Below are 22,910 nucleotides of genomic sequence, written 5' to 3'. Positions count from 1 at the left end.
TTTTGCAGCTCTCATCTTATCTATTGTTCTAATCCAGTCCATGCGTTTAACATTCTTTAACCTTCACTGGATTTTGAATTAAGGTCTCTACCGATGTATCTGCGACATCCAAAAGTTTATTGCATTTTAGTCTCAAAGTACTTAGAAAAGGGTTATTATTCAAATTCATTTGTTGAGCAACCTCGTCAAATAATGATGCTATTGGAGGTAACAAAATTAGCCTATATAAATTAAGCCACTTCCATTCCATTACTGACAATGAGCCAAGGCCCAATTCATGCCGGACACATGAGATATGAATTGAATTTGGCAAAACTAATATAGCTTTCCATATTTTACCTTCTAACTTATCCCAGTTTACACTGAAGGCCTGTAAATAGCATCCCAAGCCATAGGTAATAGACAGAATCACCTTCCCCACATAGAATTTTATTAGTGGTAACAACGACAATCTGCAGTATTTAGAGTAAATTCTCTTCATTTGGGCACACAACATTCTCAGCTTAGTCTCAATGATTTAAATGAGATGGGCCATAGTTGGATAGGCCGCAATCTGAGAGTCTAAATAGGTCACTTCTTTGGCTATTGGGATAGTCGAATTATTCAGATACCATTCATAGGATTTAGTTATTCTATGTGGATTTTTGAAAATCACAATTTTGCACTTGTTTTTGTTCCCGATTTTTGGAGACAGTAAGCCTCTCTCCATCAACCATTGAGACAGGTCCACCATAAACAAAAAAGAGGCCAACAGGCAACCTTGATGGACCCCCCCCCCTATCTTAATTGGTTTAGCGAGACGCCTTCTTTTGACAATCTCACTCAATACTGACCCTTGATGTAAATTAATGAGAAAATTTAACAATTGATCCTGCAGACCCCAATTTTTTAATTTGCACCATAGTTTGTCAAAGGCCTGGGAGAGGTGCACCCATGCACCAAAAAGCAGTGGATCTGCCTCTAAGAATCAGTGTATTTAGTGAGGTGGATATCCCTCTTATAAAACCGGTCTCTTTCCTGGGAAGTATACCCTTGAGTCCGCTCAACTTTCTAATTCCCCCAGAATGAATCCACAGAAAATGTTTCCATCTGCATCAAGTAATGATATGGGGTGGTATTTTGCCGCAGCCAAACGATCTCCCTTTTTTTATATATCAGGATCATGATTGCATTTCTGCACAAATCTGGTATTTGCGAGTCAAGAATGTTTTCAAATAGAATCTTAAACTCTATCCCAAATAGTTGGATTTTTCATCAGAATAAATTACAGACCATTTGGGCCAGGAGCCCTCGAGTTAGATTTCTTTATCGGAGGCTCAATTTCTTCGATCTGGAAATCTAAAGACCATTCTGAGTCTCGCTGAAGATAGGAGACTTGGGAATTTGCAGGCCCATAGACCTTCAGAAAATGGTCCACCCAAGCTTTTTCTTCAATAACTGAGGTCTGTGGAGAATCGGTTAGAAATTGTGCTGAATGAACAATAGGCCAGAAATTCTTTGAATTTCTCACCCAGTTATTATAGACCATAATCACTTGTTTTATTTGAAGAGTACATTCCTTAATGTCTTTTACTGTTTTTTTAATTTGTTTCTTTTCTGCTCTTGCGTGCCTTTTTTTCCATAGATTTTATTATCAAAAAAATGCTTGTGCTTCTTAAGAAGCTTACCGTTCCCAGTTTCTGGGGGATTCAAACCCCACAAAAAATGAATATAGCTACTCGGCTTACACTGCCCCATCAGTTGATGATCAGATAGGATCTTGATTGCCTTTCTCAAATTATCAATAAGGGTTTGGCCCCCTCTTTCAAACTTCACTACTCGATTACCGACTGTTTATAACTTCTAGTGGTTGGATATATTGAGGAGTTTGAGGACTATCCGCAAATTTAAGGACGAAATCCAACATTGGGTGATCGCTATCTTCAGTCTGAGATTAAGTTTTAGGCATTTATCAAAGATATTTTTTTTGAACAAATACATTATCAATTGTCGAGAAGGCACAGCGGGAATATCACCCTTCACATTACCATTTAGCAATAAGTCCCATTTAGCCATAAAGTCATCCTATATATAACCATTTTGTGATTTACTTTTCAACGGTAAAGACAATAACTTCGCATAATTCATTGCGTATTAAAATCTCCCAAGATGATCAATTCATCAGACGGAAATTGAGATTGGGCGACCAACAGCAAGTCTGTCAGGGAGTGCAAAAAGGCTGTCAGTGGAATACTCATCAGGTTCCAATATAGTGTTATCACAACACAATGTGTGATGTTGCTATTTTCTCTAGTCTGCTTTCTGACGGCCTAGAGGCCCTTTACTGCATTTGACACCAGAGTGCACTCCGGGAAAACCTCTTTTCTACACGCCAATAGCAGACCTCCGCTTGGGCGTCCAAACCCTCTACAGTTAGCTAATTGTTGAGACAGAAAAACCCTCAATACCTAATACATCGGTCAGCCAGGTTTCCTGCAAAGAAATCGGCTCAAAATTTTGAGAAATAAATAATCTTTGGGTGTCTATAGAGAAGGAGTTTTACCCCATTGAATTCCAAGAGAGGCATCTTAAATCCTGTTTGGCTAGAGCTTCTGTTCAGGTAAACCCATTTTCTGAAACACTTGTGCTATGATTTCTGGTACAATTTCCCATACATTTGGGGCTCCCCCCAGATAAGAGGACACATTCAGATTTTTTTTCTCCACTTCCCCCTACTAGATATATTTGCATCAGTTAAAGGCATGTTTCTTGATAGCATATATCCCCTTTTTTGCCATTCATCTTTAGATCCCAGCATTGTTTCATTCGCTAGTTTGGATTTCATCGAGAGTTCAATGATATTTGTATTCGGATAAGCCGGAAAACTAACTCTATCAATATCACTTTATGACAAGTATTTTAGTGAATTCCTTGATTTCATTTCTCCAGTAAAACTGGACGTTTTATAGGGTCATGTCGCTTGTTGTTGTGAGTTTTACATAGAAAAATCTTCAAGCTTAAAGCATTACTGGAGCTGTTATATGCTGAAGAAATTGCTAGACCTTTCGATGTTACAGGTTGAAAGGTAGGTGAAACAGGCTTCTCTCCTCGGAGTTGGTAGCAAACGTGAGGTGATGTGAGATATTGCCGCGTACGCTATCCGACCACTCTCTGGGGGCATTATCCATTGTACTGGACCGGCAGCCGCAGCCCCGCCCTTTGTGGAGGATGGCATTGTCCATGTTATTGGACCCTGGGCTGGTTGCTACCCTCCGGGTTACAATCAGTAATTTTTTCGCGATTACCACTGGATCTGTGTCCTTGCATTCCACAATATGGGAGGCATTTAAGGTATGGATACAGGGGGGGTTCTCCTGTAGATCTCTGTGGGGGTTATTACATCTATCGGGATGAATTGGGGAGGTTGAAGTGCAGCTATGTGAGCTGGAAAATGAATATGGCAGGACAGGGTGGAGCATTGCTGGTAGTCATCAAAGAGAATCTGTTGAGGTTCCGGAATTGGCAGACAGTGAGGTGATGTATATCGTTAAGCTGAAGCAGGCTCTGAGGTATGGGGAGGCAGACAGGCAGGGTAGATAGCTGGCTAGGTTGGAGAGTCAGGCACAGCCCATTATAAGTATCCTGGGGGCATCTGGTGAGGTGGTTGTCACTAGCGAAGTCATTAATGCAGTGTTTCACGATTACTATGCTGCGTTTTATGCTAATGCCGGTATGTGTTCGGAGGCGAGCTTGGAGGGATACCTCTTCAAGCTGTGCTCCAACTGCGGTTTGCAGAATGTATACATGGATGACCAGCTTTCCCAATGTCTGTATTGCCTGCACCCCAACGCATAAGGAGGAAGATTATGCTTTTTGTCATGGCTTCTTAAAGCGCACGTTGAGGGACCGACATCAACAGTTGGAAGCGTGGCTGCAGGTCAAGGCCGCTGCACCAGGTGGCACACAGGGGCATGCCTCTGCCGAATACGGGAAAACTGAGTGGGCTTCCACCTGTGTGGGCTCAACACAAGGCCAAACACTGCGAGTACGCTTCCGTCAGGGTCACTACTGCTGCGGGTCCCTCGACAGACAGGGCATGCCCATCATCTCCATCTACGTCGATCTCCAGTCAACTCTCTAGTAACTCATCCAAGAGAAAGTCAGATAACACGGGTAAGCTACGGGAGAACCCGGAGAAGGCCAAGCAGGGTACGGTGTCCGGCCTACCCGCTGCAGAAAAGGCCAAAGGAGACAAAGGGTCCGATCAGGCCCTGAAGTAGAAGGCCTAACAGGACAAGACCTCTGATTCGGCCGTGAAGGGCAAGGCCACCGGCCTCACTGTGAAGGCCGAGGTGCACCCAGCGAAGCCTTCACCCCCCCCCCCTCGAGGTGGTGGCGATGTCACTTTCAAAAGCCGTAGGGGCGGATCTGCAGAGTACCCCGTCGACGGCAAGGGTGACCCTTCCTCCCAGGAGGAAGGCTTCGAACATGCCCGCTTGTAAGACTCTGGAGAAGCGGATGCTGGACCTCTGCCCGAGACCGACCCCTCTGGACCCGAAGAAAGGGGGAAGGGGCGTTGAAGGTCTGCAGGGAACGGATATTTCTTCGGCTGAAGATGAAGACGTCATTTCTGCCCATACAGTCCAGGAGGGCGATGACTATGATGACGCAGGCTACGGGCACTCCCCCAACGACGAGGGCAACGACGATGGTCTCTAGGTGGCCCTTCCCCTACGCCCCAGTGGCCACCTAGAGACTTTGCACTGGATATCATCTCGGCCTTCAACTCATTGGTGTCCGAGTTACAGAGGAGGAAACTGGCGATCCCAGCGTCTGCCCCTCCCGCGGCATCAGTGCTGGTCGCCCTGTTGCCACCGGGAGAACCACCGACCAAGAAGAGGAGGCGACACCTGATGCCTCCATGCCACCCATCTCCACCCTCTCCACTGCCCCTTCCCCCCGAAACTCCACCACCTCCAAGGGAGACTGAATTGCACCTGTGATGGGCACTGGTGACGACGGAGGGATCGCCTCTGTCCAGAGCCTCTCCTCCGGACAAGATAGGATCGTTCCACGAGCTCACGCCGGAAGAAAAGAAGGAAGGTTTCTTGTATCAGTGCCGGGAGGCGAAGAGGAAGACCATCCTCTCAGTCCCTCTACTGGACGATGTTTGGGACGAGGACTGGCTCTGATGAAGAGCCCCTCTACAGCCCCAACGAAGAGACCGGCTGGAGAAGAAGTACAGGGTGCCTGACTCTGCGCCCAAGTGCTTGCGGTCTCATCCGTCGCCAGACTTGGCAGTCTCGGCGGCCGCCAGGAAGTAGTAGTCCGGCTCCACATCTTCTGCTTCATCCACCCCTCTGAACAGCGATGGGAAGAAATTGGATTCAATGGGTAGGAGGGTTATCTACTCTGTGGCGACCACGGTCAAAGCTGCCCTCGCCATCGTAGCCAGATATGACATGGAGCAGTGGTTTAAGCTAGCTCCTTTCCTGTACTTCCTCCCCAACGATAAGCGTGTTGAGGCTTTGGATATCCTTCAAGAAGGCGAGGTGGCATCGGATCATGCCAACACGGTGGCCATGGGCATTGCGGACGCGGGATTCCGCTAGATGAGGAAACCGCGTCTGCCTTCGCTGGCGTGGCTGGCTCAAGGCCACCAACTTTATTCAGGAAGTCCAGACAAGGGTTTTGGACATGCCGTTTGACGGGGACAAACTGTTGGGAAAGGCTGTGGATGAATCCCTCCAGGCCATCATGGCAGACACGGAGACGGCACGTGCCCTAGGAACTCTACAGTGACGACGGCTGTCCTTTCGTTCTTCTGGAGGGAAGTCTAGCTGGTGTTTGGGGATTTTCGGCAGGGGCTCAACCTCTTACCGCGATCCCTCTCGCTCCTCCACCCAGGAAGCCAGCAGGGGCCGTTCCAAAGCCTTCGGGGACAGTCTGTGCTGTCATCTGGGACCACAGACCGGTCTGTCGACCTCCAAGCAAGATTGAACCAGCCAGGCCGTCTGGCCCTCACCCATGCACCCCGGTGGGAGGCCGGCTAGCGAACTTCGTCAGCGTGTGGAAGACCGTCTCCACCGACTGCTGGGTGCTGGACGCTCTTGCCTGCAGGGACACACTGGAGTTCCAACGAAAGTGTCCCTGAATACCACTGGTGGCCCGGCAGGAAAACCATGTCCCTCAGCTGTTGCTGGAGATTTGGGCCATGTTAAAGAAAGGGGCAATAGAGCTAGTTCCACAGCGAATCCAGGCACCCGGAGTTTACTCAAGGTACTTCCTCGTACGAAAGAAGACCGGGGGCTGGAGGCCCATTCTCGACCTACGGCGACTAAACAAATACTTTAAGTTCAGAATGGTCACTCTTCAACACGTGCTCGGACAACTGGAAGTATGCACACTTCCACATCCCCATCCACAAAGAACACTGCAAGTTTCTGCGCTTCGTAGTTCAGGGTTAGCATTATCAATTCAAGGCCCTTCCTTTCCGTCTAAAGTCGTCCCCCGGAGTCTTCAAGTGCCTGGCACCGGTGGCGAAGGGTTTAGATAGAAGTGCACACCTATGGTAAGTAAGCTTAGTAAAGAAATTCGAGGATTATTTTAAATACATTTTTAGGTGCGGGGGAGGAACTGGGGTCGTGGCACAAGACCCCGACAATAAACAGTAAAAAGAAAGATGATTCAACTTGGGAGCCCTCCCGTCCCCTGCACACTTTCAAATGTTTGGATTAATCCAATACAGTTGTTCAAATTGAGTTATAGGCATAGTACATATTTTTGTTTCTAACAAATATGGTCAGACACAGAAGTGTGAGATAAACAAATATATATTTAGAGCCAAGCTATATTGTTTTCAGCAAGAATTATAGTTCAGAGAGAAATTATTTACAGTGCATAGAAACAAAATGGAATCAATGGATGAAGCTCAAATTGAGGAAAAATTGAGTCCAAATTAAATACCGACGCGTTTCGAGGAAGTTCTCCTCTTCTTCATAAGGCCAAACTTGGACTCTTAATGTAAAAGGAAAAATACAAATTCAGTAAAGAAACAATTGTAGGCACAATTCATAGATTGTTCATAACATATTCAATTTTACAATTTAGAACATTTGGTGACGTACCGGTGGCGGCCCATCTACGACTGCAGGGGATCTCCTGCTTGGACGACTGGCTCATCCGGGCCAGATCAAGAGACATCACTGTCGACCACACAGCGAGGACCGTCAGCTTACTAACGTATCTGGGGCTCTCAGTGAATTATGCAAAGTCCTGCTTGACTGTTTCACAGGACGCTCTGTTCCTCGGATCCCGGCTCGACACAGTGTCATGCTTGGCGTCACCGTCGGACGAGGGGTTAGCGGCCAACTAGGGCAAGGTGCAACGACTTTTAGCACTGAAGATCGCCACAGTGAGGGCCATCAAGTCTCTTCTCGGCATGATGTCATCCATTTACCTCATTCAACTCAGCAGGTTATGGATGTGCCCGCTACAGGAGTTCCTTCAATGCCCGTTGAGTCCAGGTGTCCGGGAGCTTCCAGGACAGGATTGCACTTGACAAGGAGTTCCGTCGAACGATAAGGTGGTGGGGCGTGCGCTCCAATCTAGCCGGAGGTACAGATTTCCAAATCTCCCTCTAACCCCCCCCCCCACCAGGAGACGGTCACGATGGACGCTTCCCTGGAAGGATGGGGAGCCCACACTGGCCGTCTTCACGCCAGAGGCCTTTGGTTACCGGAGAAGACCTGGTGGAGACAGATCTGGTACCCGGACCTTCTCAGCATGTCCGCGTCCCCGCCAGTCAAGCTGCCAGTGGTCACGGATCTTCTCGCCAGGGAAGGAGGCGCCATTCTTCACCACGACCCGGGGTCTCTGAAACTGAAGGTCTGGATCCTGCAGCATTAGCGTTTGGTGGCTACGATCTTACCGCAGACTGCAAAGAAATTCTCGCCAAAGCTAGGGCGTCATCTCCCTCAAAATGCTACGGACACAAATGGAAGCGCTGTGTAATTTGGTGCCTTTCTCAGAAGATCGACCCCCTGCGGGTCACGCCCCCTCAAGTACTCCCAGATTTACTGTCTTTGACTAAATCGGGACTGGCGCATGCTTACATTAAGGTTCAGCTGGCAGTTATCACCCGCTACACCAGAACTCTGCGACGGTCTTGTCTGTGGTCACACCGTCTAGTTAAGGAGTTCATCAAAGGACTGTTCTGCTCGTTCCTGCCGGTGAAGGCCCCGGCCCCGGCGTGGTAACTCAATATAGTACTGACTATGCTCATGTGGGCCCCATTTGAACCCATGCACTCGGCTCCGCTCAAGTTTCTGTCATGGAAAAAAAAGCTTTCTGTGTGTCCATCACCTCTGCAAGACGGGTAGGTGAGATCCAGGCCCTGTCATGCAAGCAGCCTTACTTGACTTTTCACGAGACAAGGGTGGTGCTGCGGACGCACCCCTTCATACCCAAGGTTCTGTCGGAATTTCACCTCAATGAGCCCTTGGTGTTACCTGTGTTTTTTCCAATGCCTTCATCGCCAGCTGAAAGGACTTTGCACTCGATGGATGTGGCTCGAGCGCGGAAGTTTTACATGGCCCGCATGAAGAGGTTCCGTCAAACTTCTCAACTTTTTGTGACCACCTTGTGAACCATGGGAAGGCCCTGTCCAAGGCTTCCATTTCCAGGTAGCTCTCCCTAGCTGTATCACTCACTGTCACTGGTTGGCAAACCGACTGCTGCCTGGCCGTCCTAGAGCCCATTCCACCAGAGTGATCGCTGCTACAACGGCATTCCTGTCTGGTGTCCCCCTGCTGGACATCTGCAGGGCTCCTACATGGAGGTCGATGCACACTTTCACACAGTTCTACTGCGTCGACAGATTCCTGGGAGGAGTCCAGAGTCCGCCAAGCAGTGCTGCGCAACCTGTTCGCTTGAGGGTGAGCCTGGTGAGGAGGTAAGAGATTGCTTCTGTTGAGCCTTGCCACCTGCCGTGGTTGTGCATGTGTGTACTGCTATGTATTCTTTATTCATGAACATGTGAATCCATACCAGACCCCATGCTGGAGAAGGAACAAGTTACTTACCTGTAACTGTTGTTCTCGAGCACGGGTCTGGCATGGATTCACATGCAAATCCTCCCACCTGCCCCTCTGCGGCCTTCTCTTGGTTCTACTGCCACTTTACATGTTACCAAATCTGAAGATGGCTGCCTGAGGAGGGGCTTAGGTAGAGGGCAGTCATTGGCTGGGGCCAGTATGACCAAGAGCTTAGTGATCGGTTGTTAGGCGAAAGACAGTTCAGAAATTAACTGAAACTGATTTCTTTTCTTTTACTGAGGATTCCCTGCCTGATGACTGGGAATTTTCATGAGCATGTGAATCTATGCAAGACCCATGCTGGAGAACAACAGTTACAGGTACGTAACTTGTTCCTACTATTACATTGTGGTACTTTCTAGATATGAATCAAGTCAATATGAACAGTTCTCTAGGGTGAGATGCAGGCTAGCAATCACAACACTATAACAGTGTGTTGCAGGCTAATGTTCACAATATTATCACAGGGGGGTGCTGGCCAATATTCACAATACTATCACTGCAGAGTGCGACGCAGGCTAATATTCACAGTAATAATGCAGTGTGTTGCAAGCTAACATTTACAGTGCTATTACAGTGTGGTGCAGGCTAATATTCACAATGCTAACACCGTATGGTACTTTCTAGATATGAATCAAGTCAGTACGAACAAATCTCTAGGGTACGACGCAGGCTAATATTCACAGTACTAACTGCAGTGCGGTGCAGGCTAACATTCACAATACTATCATTGTGTGGTACTTTCTAGATATGAATCAAGGGATAAGCAAGTGTTGTGAGCACAAGGGTTTCCTCAATTTTTTTAAGGGGGCTGTGGTATGTGAGGAGAGATTCAGCAGAAAAAAACGTACATATACCACTAGCTACTGTAGGGTATTTTGTGGAGATTTGGGGCCTGACGGTATTTTCTTACCGCCGAAAAATAACTTAGCAACAATCACTCCTTGTATTCAGATTGGGCCATGTACAACAATAATACAGTGGACATGCATTATTTCAGCACCCAGACATGCGTATTTGGTATGCGTGGTTGGTATGCGTGGTTGGTGGTATTTTGGTGAGCATAATTCCCTTGTTTTATTTGTGGCCCCAATATCCAGAACCCCTTATTTTTGCTTAGATTTGTCATGTAATCACTAGAGAGACCTCAGGCTTGCATTTCAGGAAGACCACATTTTCATTTTTAGTGTGCCACCATGGGCAATTTCTCTCTGTCTTATCTACGGCAGCGAGCTATCATGTGGTATTTTCACTATCTTATATACGGTAGTGAACTATGTCCCGGGCCGCCCTTTTTGCCGACTCATAGACCTCCGACAAACTACAACACACACAGTTAGTTATAACTGCTCATACTGAATTACATTGTGCACACGGCTGCAACCAAATTTGATGTTTAGCTACCTTGAAAATGACAATTGCACTGTCTAAACATCTCCCCACATCATCAGCACTGTTTTGGTAAATATAAAACACACCACCCGTCTGCTTTCAAATATTTTTGTGTATTATAAAAGTTGCATTTAAACACGATCTCACTCTTTACAGAAATAAATAAAATAGCACAGTAACAGCATTGTCTGTGATACACTGAAAAGAGAGTGGCGGAGACAAGAACTCAATTTGCAACATTAACATGTGATTAAAGCACAGGAATCTCCTTTCCTACACTGACTGAATATTCTCGTACACACTCAGCCCCCACACTTCTGTAATTACCTTATCTGTTCAGCATGAGTTTTCTTCAGCTGTTCTCTTTCTGAATTTGGCTCCCTTGAAGATTAACCCCGGTGAAAACAAGCGTCTTTCGTTCTCAAACCGGGGTTATTGCCTGGAATTCTCAGCTTTTGCAGCAGGTATGCTTCAGCCAGGAAAACAGGCCCTTCTCCCAGCTCTGCCAAATCCCGACTGTCCTCCCCCTTTCTTCAAACCCCCCCAGCAAAACTCTCATCACGGCCTCTAGCATGATACTTGCTATGACGCTGCTCCAATCAGAAATCAATCATGCCATCTCCTCCCTCACTACACAATGGCTCATTTTTACAGTAACCATTTGTAACCAACTGATTTCCTGTTCCTTCGAGCCCTTGGCTTCCTGTAGTTATGTGGACAGAGCAGCAGAGAAAAAGAAAAAAAAATGAATGTGTGTTTAAAAGTTCACTTTCAGAGTAGGCCTATTTATGCAGTGGAGACACATTTTTATTAGTGGGTTATGTTAAATGCAGTTTTATTAGTCAGGTTAGTTATTAATAATGTTAGTTATTAATTTTAAAATGTGTCTCTTGCACCATAGGCATTTCAGGTGAAAAATAGTGTGCATTTTTGAATGTGCACGTGTGCTTTTAACTGTAAAAATAGATTTGCATCTTATATGTTAAAATCGTTTTTGACTGAATAGCCTGTCTTTACTTATATGTCCATGTTAATCTGGTAACACATATAGCAATGCACCGCACCCATGTGGTGGTGCTGCATAAAAAAAAAATTGCTACCTGTGCAGTAGTGCTGTACTCTGTGCTGTAACACGCCAAGCTGTAAATCAATACGTAGATTTATTTAGATTTATGTTGAAACAAGTAACATATTGAACCAACAATAGTTACATTTTGATATATGAATCAATCATATTTACCACTTTATGTGTAAGGCAGGGATTTTTGTTTCAAGTCCTGCAGAGAAATTTCAGTGGTGTACCGAGTTTCTATGGTATTCCGGATACTACATGTCCCATAATGCATCATGGAATCTAAAAAAAATGCGAAAAGCCTTTCGATTTCACAGGTTTCACCTGATTTACGTTTCTTTCAAGCATTTAAGTGGCAGGGAGTAACACTTACTTGGCCATAATGATCCCCAAGGCTGTCTTGCATTGTTATATATTGGGTTAGATATTTTAAACCGCTCGCGTGTCAGTGAATGGCTCTGTGTGGGAGACAAAGGCACCAGAGAGTACAATTAGACTCTCTGTACGTTTTTGAGCAACAATCAAGTGTGGCATGGATTTCAACGCAGGCTTACCTGTCGTGTGTGCATTCGCCTTCACAGAATCGCTTTACCCTGTGGCTTTTTCCTTGGTTGAATACTGGTGTAAGCCAAATGTCATTCGTTGACATCGAAAGAGAACTGCAAAGTCCAGTCCATTTGTGTGTGTAGTAGAGGTAGGACTTCCCTCAGTATTAGAAAGGGGTCGGCCATTTTTGAGTGTATATGGATCCTATGAAGGTATACTTAACACTGCAGTAAATAATGATCTGCTTGCTAGTTCTCAGTAAGGGGGTGTGTATAGTGTGTCAAATACATTTTTTCGTATAGAGCAAATTTGTGCACACAATGGTTATGCATTATGACAATTTTAGACAAGGCATCACCCTCCAGCAGACATGATAGACATAAATGGCAATTAGATCATATTTTATTAACCCCCCACTGGTTGTCTGAGCTATTAGTGGATAAACAGACTCCACTCTACGGCAATATTTAGACTGGACTCTATTGAGATGTATTGAGGGTGATACTAAAAAATTGGAAAATCATTCATGCCGATGATTTTCAACCAAGTTATCCTAGATTTGCCTTCAAGCGGATGCCGAATCTGCGGGATAAATTAGTACACACTTCCCCTATTAACAACATTGAGACACCCCTTCAATCTACATTATGGAGACTGCCACCAGTCAGTGGTCATTATGCATGCGGACATTGTTCAGTCTGCCATTTGACCAAGAATTTGAAACAGATTGATCTGTATGACAGGCTATGGAAATACCAATCCTTCTCAAATTGCCTGACTAAATGGGTGATCTATGGGATAAAATGTCCTTGTGGGTTAATCTATATAGGCAAAACAGTCAGGTCAGTGAAATTACGAATTGGCGAACATCGCTCAGCCATACGGAATGGTACTCCGGATAAACCATTGGTGGCCCATTATTTACAAGCGAAACACACATGCAAAGATATATTTTGGTTTCTTATTGAGACATCTAAAGCTCACCCACAGGGAGGGAATAGGGATCTGTTCCTTAAAAAAACGGAGCAAAAATGGATTCATAATCTCAATACAGTCCACTCCGGTCTAAATATTGCCGTAGAGTGGAGTCTGTTTATCCACTAATAGCCCAAACAACCAGTGGGGGGTTAATGAAATATGATCTCATTGCCATTTATGTCGATCATGTCTGCTGGAGGGTGATGCCTTGTCTAAAATTGTCATATAATGCATAACCATTGTGTGCACAAATTTGCTCTATAAGAAAAAATGTATTTGACACACTATACACACCCCCTTACTGAGAGCTAGCAAGCAGATCATTATTGACTGCAGTGTTAAGTATACCTTCATAGGATCCATATACACTCAAAAATGGCCGACCCCTTTCTAATACTGAGGAAAGTCCTTCCTCTACTGCACACACGAATGGACTGGACTTGGCAGTTCTCTTTTGATGTCAACGAATGACATTTGGCTTACACCAGTATTCAACCAAGGAAAAAGCCACAGGGTAAAGCGATTCTGTGAAGGCGAATGCACACACGACAGGTAAGCCTGCTTTGAAATCCATGCCACACTTGATTGTTGCTCAAAAACGTACAGAGATTCTAATTGTACTCTCTGGTGCCTTTGTCTCCCACGCAGAGCCATTCACTGACACGCGAGCAGTTTAAAATATCTAACCCAATATATAACAATGCAAGACAGCCTTGGGGATCATTATGGCCAAGTAAGTGTTACTCCCTGCCACTTAAATGCATGAACGAAACGTAAATCAGGTGAAACCTGTGAAATTGAAAGGCTTTTCACATTTTTTTAGATTCCATGATGCATTATGGGACATGTAGTATCCGGAATACCATAGAAACTTGGTACACCAGTGAAATTTCTCTGCAGGACTTGAAACAAAAATCCCTGCCTTACACATAAAGTGGTAAATATGATTGATTCATATATCAAAATGTAACTAATGTTGGTTCAATATGTTACTTGTTTCAACAAAAATCTAAATAAATCTACGTATTGATTTACAGCTTGAATTCTTAAGACGGACTGGTCTGCCGCCTCAATTAAATTGATTCATGCAATCGCTTTGCCCATCACACCAAAAGAAATCACTTTTAAGGTTAGCAACCTGGCTACTTGTTTTGTATGCACACAAACACCACCATCACCGTTTTTATCATGTTTGAGTAAAACAATTTTTATTCATCTTTTTAGGTCACCACACTGACACATAGGCGCCATGTTGCCAGTGTAACGTCTTTCTTTAACCTATCGCGTCCTGAAGACGGGGCGTTGGATTTTACTGACGAGCTTTAAACTGCAACAGTGTTGTCCTTCTCCCTAGAAACATATTCAAATGTTGACGCTATTAAACCATGTTGTATAATTGAAAATGCGATCAAAATACACCATTACTAACATCACGCAAATTGTACATTGCAAATGTTTTGGTGTCTGCTTCTTCCGCCCATTTGTGTTTCTACAAATAACGAACGCTGGAAATAGGTTTTTTATGTTTTGCCATGTTGTCTGATATAATAATTAAAATATGCTAAACACATTTCTTTGTCTATGGTGGGAGATATAATCCTATGAAATTCCTACTGTATGGTACATTTCTGACAAGTAGCCACCTTTCGGTGTGTTAGAGGTGGGTGGCTAGTGGCATATGTACGTTTTTTTCTGCTGTATCTCTTAGATATGAATCAAGTCAATATGAACAGATGCCCAGGGTGCGACGCAGGCTAATATTTACAGTGCAGGTTAGTTTGCTAAGTGGTAGGTATTCGAGGGTAAAGTGATTGCTCTATCCTTCACCAAAACCACTCCTACCTTGAGTGTGGCTTCTTGTTTGACGGCTGGCCACTGGCTTCCCCTGCTGACACCTGTAGACGCTGTATGGAGCCACCTTTGTAGGAGCTTTGCTTTGGGGCCCTTAGCCGCTGCGGCTGCCGAGCAGTGGGTTGCCCAGGGAGGGTGTGTAAAAGGCGGCAAATAGCCAATCAGGACTGGGGGGTGGGAGGGAGGGCACATGGTCTGGGGACTTGCAGCGAACTGGGGCGGATGGGCCAATTACAGGTGGTGGGAGGGCTGGGTCGTAGGAAGGGGAATCGGGAAGTAGTGAAAGGTTTCCTTGCAAGGTGCAGAGTGCACCGGTTTTTAAATGACTTTCAGGCCCATAAAATAATGCAAAAGGCAGCGCGAGATTCCGCTATGCTGGTCTGAACTTGCCTACGAGCGGATGCTTGTTAAGAAAGCTTGCAGGGATATGCTACGAGGTCTAGACTCTCGTGGGGATGGAAGCTGGAGTGGATGGGCCAATCACGGGCGGTAGAGGGCCGAGAGAAAAGGGAATCGGGAAATAGTAGAAGGGTTTCCTTGCAAGGTGCAGAGCGCAACGGTTTTAAATGACATTTAAATGATCCCTATTGAAGCTTTCACACTTGCACACACTTAGATGAAATCGCTTGGTATGGTTATCGGTGGTTTGAGCTGCGCCCCAGCCTTTTTAGACTGCTGGGGTTCTACCCTGTCCCCCGTGTCCCACTTAAAGCCATGACTAATACCCCTTCAGCAGTCTTTGCTGTTTTTACCGGTTTGCTGTCACCCCATTTGCTTTGCTTCTTATGCAAGTTTAATGAATGTCAATTCAGCTTTGCATCTATTACAGGTACCAAGAGATCGCGAAGCTGCCCGCTAGTGCTTTGTATAAACACACATAAAAAAGGGAAATTAAATTATTTCCTGTGTACTAGAAATTCTACACATACACACTTAAACTGCTAGTTTATGTGGAGAAGAAATGCATTTATGAAGCTCTACACCGTACTTAGTAGATTGTCAATTTGTACTTATCCTTTCCTGGTATTCCATTTGTGCTGAAATGTGGGCCGCCTTGTCATTCTTTTATAGAGCAACCTTTAGTGAATTTGCAGCCAAACATGCTAGAGACTCGAGATTCAAAGCAATAGAAAAGATGAAGGATCGAGAGGCACTATTTAATGAATTCATGCTGTTTTCAAGGAAACGAGATAAGGACGATTCGAAATTCAGAGGAGAAAAGGTAAGTGCGTTTCTTTTAGCTCCCTTTGGCTGCTCGGCAAGGCAGCAAATAGCAAGATTACACTCTGTTTAGTGTTCAGAAATTGCATACATCCCAATAAGCACACTTCATGGTGTCTATTATATCTGTGCAAATCTCATGTGTCAGTTTCACAAGTTTCTAGAAATGTTCTCCCCTCATAGCCCATGCCTCCTCCTTACTTTCGGTGGTGACATTTGCCTTTTTAAAATCGTTTTTTTTCTTTGCTGCACTATGCCTGTTTATAGATCTATTTACTACTACGTCTTTTTTTGAACACTAATTTCATAAAGAGCCTTGGCCACTCATTCATTTCCCGTGTGGTGATGCAGTACATGTGGTAGATTTACAATATGGCTTCTTAGTTTAAATAGTTTTAGAACAGTAAATAATGCATTCATTTAAATAATACATCAAGTTTGAATAGTTGGATCCATTTTTGACCTACAGACTGTTAGTTATTTTTCTATATGGCTAAGGAAAGGGGAGAGATGTGTTTCGCGGCATCATCCCTGTCAAACATGTTTAAACAGGAACGCTTAGGAATGGTGTTTTTCCTCTCTGTTCAGATCTGCTTTTGGATTTCCTTGCCCTTATAGTAAACATTTTTGTAACCATAGCATTTACATTTCAAAGTGCTCTTTTAGGCTCCTTTAACCCCTTAAGCAATAGTGTGTGCCTTTCTAATCTTTCTGTAATCATAACGGTCTATAAAATGCTGCTCATCAGAATAAAGGTCGAATATTAAAGATTAATGACTTCCAAATGTCATTTGCCTGAGATGTCGTGAGCCCAAGCTTACCACTGCGAAGGCAGGCACGGAGGGTAACTGCATCAATATTATTGCCATCAAAACACGCTGCATTTTATTAAATGTGCTTTTCTGCTGTGCAGAAAGAGGTGACTAGCAGAGGAAACCAATCATTCCTGACATTTAAAATCACATCGAGGTTCCTGCCAAAAAGAGAACATTTCCGTTTTGCGTTTTTTTTTTTTAAACAACAAAAAACTGATGGATTCTCGCTGTAGCCAGGCAAACACAGTTCCTAAATCTACATTGCCGAACAGCTTGCAAAATGATGATTGATATCAATTCTTAATTTATTGTTGGTCAACATCATATTTTCTTACCTGTTGTATGCTTAATATTGGGCAGTCTCCTGTTTGTAAATGTGCTTTCAAATCATAATCTTTATACACATGCTGAACAAGAGGAATTCTATTTTCTTTTAACGAGCACTCTTTTTTTCTAGCGTGTCTAACTATTTGAGCATCATGGATTTCAGCTATTTACAATTGCGATAAGGAAATGTAAATATGTATTCTGTATATATATTTGAGAAGAAGAAAACCTGCTGTGTTCATCTTTTGGAAACCCTATGTAGCCTTTTTATGTATTCTGCTTTGTAATAAGTGGACTAACTTGACAGTCCTGTGCTGGGTGGTCTGTCAATCTGTTCAACCTGAGGGCTGCCAATCAGTGACGTGCAGAGTACCGTGGGGTACCTAGTGACCGAGAATCTGTATCCGTCTGGCGAGGTTAGCCATTCGCTGCAGTACTTACACGTGCATGTGTCTTTTTTTTGTTTGAATTTCTATGTCCTTGAGCTATTAGTCTTATGTTCACATGATGTTTCAAAGACTATGTATTATCTGTATCCATGTTCTTTACCATTTACTGGTTGATAATGGAGCTTTTATTTTTATGGTTCAAGTAGAAACATGTACGATTTGTGTTGCAAAATTAATATCTGTACAGAGAACTTCTTCACGGTTCCAAATCCAATATTTTCTATCTTAGTATTTGGTCATCTGTGTTCCTTCTTTAAACCCTCTTGTTTTTGCACCACTATGTTATTTTCTTACTCCTCCCATGCCCATTATATGTCCTCCTGTTTTGCAATAATAATATGGCAGCACTTCTGAGGTTTTGTGGTCCAACACAGCAACTTCACAGACCAACGTCTGGGTAATGGCAGTGTCCCATTGTGCGGAACGCCCATAGTTCCAATGCAAGGCTCTCCAGCACTCACCTTCTGGAAATGAATGCACAGCTATTTCCCAGGCCCCTCTCTTCTCAAAGCTGATAATGATACAGTGAGCAAACAACCTGCACCCAAAATGTGCAGAAATACCTTCTTGTCATGGGAGACAGAGTAGCTGGCTTTAACACTGCCAATGTGCCTTGTGAATTCAAATGTATGCAGTTTTGCAGTTGAAGCAAGGAATATGTGAAAAACAAAAGCAGGCTGCAAAAAGGAATTAGGTACATTGTGAGCTGACGGACAAAAAAAAACAGCATTGCATTTTCAGCTGCCACACCAAAAATGCTGTTTTACGGAGAAAGAGAAATACATTTGCTAAGTGGGCCTTGCATTGAATTGTTGAAGCTAAAAAAAACAGATCTACTTTTCATTCAAGGTGATTGATGCCTGGAGTGATCATTTGCAAATACAGAAAATTTCTATCTTTCAAAGGAGTGCATGTGCAGCTTAAAAACAATGAACAGATGGGAAAATGATCAGTGGTGGCAAGACGCAATTATATTAAAAATAAACAGAAGGCCTCATGTTGCCAAGGAAATGTAACCTTCACAAACCAGTTTCTAGAGTCGTGACTTTAAGTTTCTATTTCCTGAGAAGGGCTCAGTTTCTATTCAGAACACTCAAACAGTGACCATGAAGGATTTTCTTTTATTTTTTATTTGTGTTTTTTAGTATAATAGCTTCACACAATTCCTTCACAAACCAATACAAACATTCAATTCATATATATTTCACACACAGTATAAACAGTATAAAACCCATACTCAACTTAAAATGACACTAAAACCCACATTATCAATAATAACATAGCTAAACTCAAAACAATATCTTCACCACAAGTAATCACTTGCTGTAAGTCATTGAAAATAGTTATCAAAAATGTCATTAAGGCTAAAATAAGCAAGACTTGGGACGTTGTCATTGGTCTGTTCCAAGAAGCCACAGAACCAACTGCTGAGGTCGAGTGCACAAAGGGCCCTAGAAATGATGTTCGGCCCAAGGCAGTTGAAGGGCATTTTATAACCACATGTTGCAAAGTCTCGACACCATCTACTCGACACCATCTACTTTGCACAATCGACACATCTGGAATTCCTTTGGGATAGCCAAACTGGGACCAATCCTTTAGAGTGTGGTTGGAAAATGTAATCTAAATTTGAAGTACCACCTACAGAACTTCTGTATGCTTATGGGTGTAGATCTAGGCAGGAAAAGGTCCCTTTCAAGACCCTACCCTCCAGGATATCTAAATATTTCCTACTGGTGAAATGTATCAGTTGAACTCCATATAGTATAATAGCGGTCACTTTACGGTGCTATAATTCTACTAGGGACTCAGAGAATGCACACATCCTACTTTTTATAACCTTCATTAAAGTTATGGATGATCGCACCTTGATCTCCATAGTCTCTTTTTGCACTTTCAGTATGTCTGTAATGGAAAACGAGAAGCTCAAGTACTTGAAGGTCTTGACTTCTGGCACTTGTGTTTTTCCAATAGTCCACTCACAGTATTTCCTTAGTTTTTTCTTGCTGGTTGTTGCTGCAATTGACTTAACTGGGTTTAACTCTAGTTTATTGCTGCTCAGATAAGCTGTAATTTCCATTTATAGATCTCTTAAGCCCTGCCGTGGTAAAGTCTAGCATGATCAAATCATGTGCATAGCCGATGCAGTTCGTTTCTTAAACCTGCACATCTTGGTTATATACCACCCCCCGCTGTTATTTCTCACAAAGCCATCACGTGACGGTTGAATAAAGTGAGAGCTATAACTCATCCATCTATCACTCCTTTACCCAGAAGGATACACCGAGAAAGATCACCATCAGGATTTAACCTTACCATTCCTTCGTTATTAGAATTTTTAAATTTATTTATATGCTTATAGGGCACCGAAAGCCCGCAGGCATCGGGGCTCAACAACATGAAACATAAGAGACAGTGGCAGCAGTGGTTTAATGGCTTTTGCAAATAAGTGGACTCATTTAAACAGATGAGTTTTAAGGCGCTTCCTGAAAGGAAATAACTTTCGAGGCGGATAAAGAGGGTTGCTTATTCCAGTGTTGTGCTGGCTGCACTGGAAATGCTCGGCCCAAACCTGTTACTCTACGGAACAGAGGGTACATTTAACCTACCTTGTGTTTCGGATCTCAGAGACCAAATCAAAGTATATCTGACAAACTGTTTCTTGAGATACATTGGTGCTGAGCAATATCGACACTTGTGCACTATGGACAGGGATTAGAATAATATCCTGTCTTCTATCCTTAGCCAATGCAGGGCTTTCCTTCCTTCATATACATGCTCTCTTTTCTTAATCTGTTTTATGGTGCATACTAGTGTTATTCTCCATGACCTGGCATCTCTCTATCCCCTTCTTTGTGGCCCTAAGCCACAACGCGTTGCCATAGTCCAGACGGGATAGGATAATGGCCCTGCGATGGTAGCAATATTCTCTTTGTTTAGAAAGGGTTGAATGGATCTCAGTAGGCGTAGATATTGGGCATTGTTTTTATGTAGGAAGTTAACCTGTGCCTCAGCCTCCACGGATGCCTCTACCATCATCCCGAGGGTTTTAACCTGAGCCATTACTGGGATCCGAGTATCTTTTTAACGTCAAAAGCTTCATATTCTGCACCCAATTTGGCTCAAGCTTGTCTTGTGCCAATAATCAACAACTGTTTTTTTTTGCTAATCAGGCACATCCAATTATGCTCCATCCATTTGTTTATGATGCTATAAATGGTTGCAATCTTAGTACTGTCTGTATGATAGCCTCCCTCTAGCTAAAGCACCAGCTGGTGTTATCGGCGTAATTAGTGTAAAATACGCCAAAGCTTTCCAGAAGATCACACAGGCATCTCATTTATAGATTAAACAATAGGGGAGACAAATTCGCTCCCTGTGGAACCCCAAATTTAATGTGGGAGGCCTTGAAACATTTTTCCTCCGCAATGTACTTTGGCTTTACGGTCAGCCAAGAAAGATGTCCGCCATGTCAAAGCGGTCACAGAGCATCCAGCCATTTTAACCAAGGCCTGCTGCAACAGTTGGTGGTCTACCATATCAAATGCAGCACTTAAATCTAAGAGTGTTAAATAAAAGCCCTGCTTTGCCCTTATCGAGAATACCGAGCATGCATGTCTGCAAATCTATCATGGCAGTCTCTGTGCTATGGACAGCATGGAAACCTGATTGCTGCTTGTGTAAAATGTCATAAGCTTCAACCTGTTGTTGAAGTTGAGTTGTGGCTATCTTATCCAGAATTTTCAAGATGAAATTGGAATTAGTAATCGGGCGCAGGTTGTCTGGGTTCTTAGGGTCCAGACCGGGCTTCTTAACCAGAGTAATGGTAACTGCCTTAATACTCTTGGATACCATGCATTCTTGGAAAGACGCATTTACGATTCTCGTCAGGACTGGGGTAAACAATTTCTCGTTTTCCAGTATGACCTTAGGTGGTATTATATTTTCAGAACATGGGATGGGTTTCCTGTTTGCCAGCACTTTGACCATCTCTTCTTCTGTGACCGGGTAAAAATGTAACTTGCCAGTTCTCTCTGTCTGGGTTCGACCGCAGGTGAGGACGTATCCAAGTTTGAAGATTCTCTAATCAAGATGATCATATCGCTAGCTTTCTGTATTTTGGCAGTGAAGGCCCTTTGCAGTGCTTCGCAATATAGTAAATATAGCAGTTCAAGCATCTTCAGCAACCCTGGGTCAATCCCCCGCCGTTTCAGTTTCCTCCTTAGCAGTCCCAAATCAATGTTATCGAATGTGGAGGAAAGATCCACACGCGGAATATACAAAGCTCAGCCAGTGCGTCCTCTGGCTTGTGCCATACAAGAAGCAAGCGTCATACCGCGTAGTGTGGTCCCAATACCCTTTCTGAACCCTGTTTTGTAAAGGGTTAAACCTGTTTGTTGACTCAGCTCACTTTGTTAAATCCTTTAATACCAAGGCCGCCAACATTTTGGAGGACACATCTAATAAATGAAATGTGCTGGTAGCTAATCGGACACTCTAAGGCTTTCTTTTAATAAATTGGAACCAAAATAGACTCATTCCACGAATCAGGGCATTTGCCTGTTCTAATCGATGTCTGGCCATAGTTCCTTTTTTGTTTTTTAGGAGATGGTTGGGCATACCATCGGGACCACAAGCTCTAGGATCCTTCAGTCCGTCTATTATCACTATATCATCTTTGTCAGTCATAGGTCCAAGGTATCTCAGATGGCCTAGCAGCGTTTACATTTCCTAAAGAACCCCTCGCCTTCCCTTTGTATTTCACTATGAAGTCGTCGACCCATGTGCCCTCAGAAACACAAGAGGCCTGACAATCTATTTGCATCTTTTATACTTTTGTCTAGAAGAGCTAATTGCTTGTTTCTCATCATTGCAATCGATCATGTTTAATGTCCTCAATTTCCTAATATCAGATTGCATAGAACGTTAGGGCAAAAGCCTTATCAAAATGGGGTTTGTCCATAACAAAGACATGTTGTTCCCACCAACTACTTGTGGAGCTATACTTCATCAACATTTAAGTTTGGGCAATCTCATCCCGCTCAGTACACAGCTCTTTCTAATTTTCACACCGACTACCCCACCGCATCTATATAAATGTGTTCACTTTCCCCATATTTCTACTAAATTGGAGCACTCTGTTGTTGGAGGCATTTGAAACAAAGTATCCGTATGTCATGGGCAC

The 22,910-nt window shown here is 43.8% G+C and overlaps 1 protein-coding gene across 2 annotated transcripts in view; it reads left to right on the top strand.

Moving 5' to 3' along the window:
- Positions 1-22,910, top strand: part of TCERG1 (transcription elongation regulator 1) — a 1,289,229-nt gene that overhangs the window by 1,068,199 nt on the left and 198,120 nt on the right. For both annotated transcript variants that reach the window (XM_069652440.1, XM_069652439.1), the window contains one exon: positions 15,985-16,135. In XM_069652440.1, the coding sequence (XP_069508541.1) occupies positions 15,985-16,135 (151 nt within the window). The remainder of the gene's footprint in view (positions 1-15,984; positions 16,136-22,910) is intronic.

This window comes from Ambystoma mexicanum, chromosome 3p, assembly GCF_040938575.1.
Source record: "Ambystoma mexicanum isolate Mex_15411 chromosome 3p, UKY_AmexF1_1, whole genome shotgun sequence".
NCBI lineage: Eukaryota > Metazoa > Chordata > Amphibia > Caudata > Ambystomatidae > Ambystoma > Ambystoma mexicanum.
This window is presented reverse-complemented; position numbering and strand designations above follow the sequence as displayed.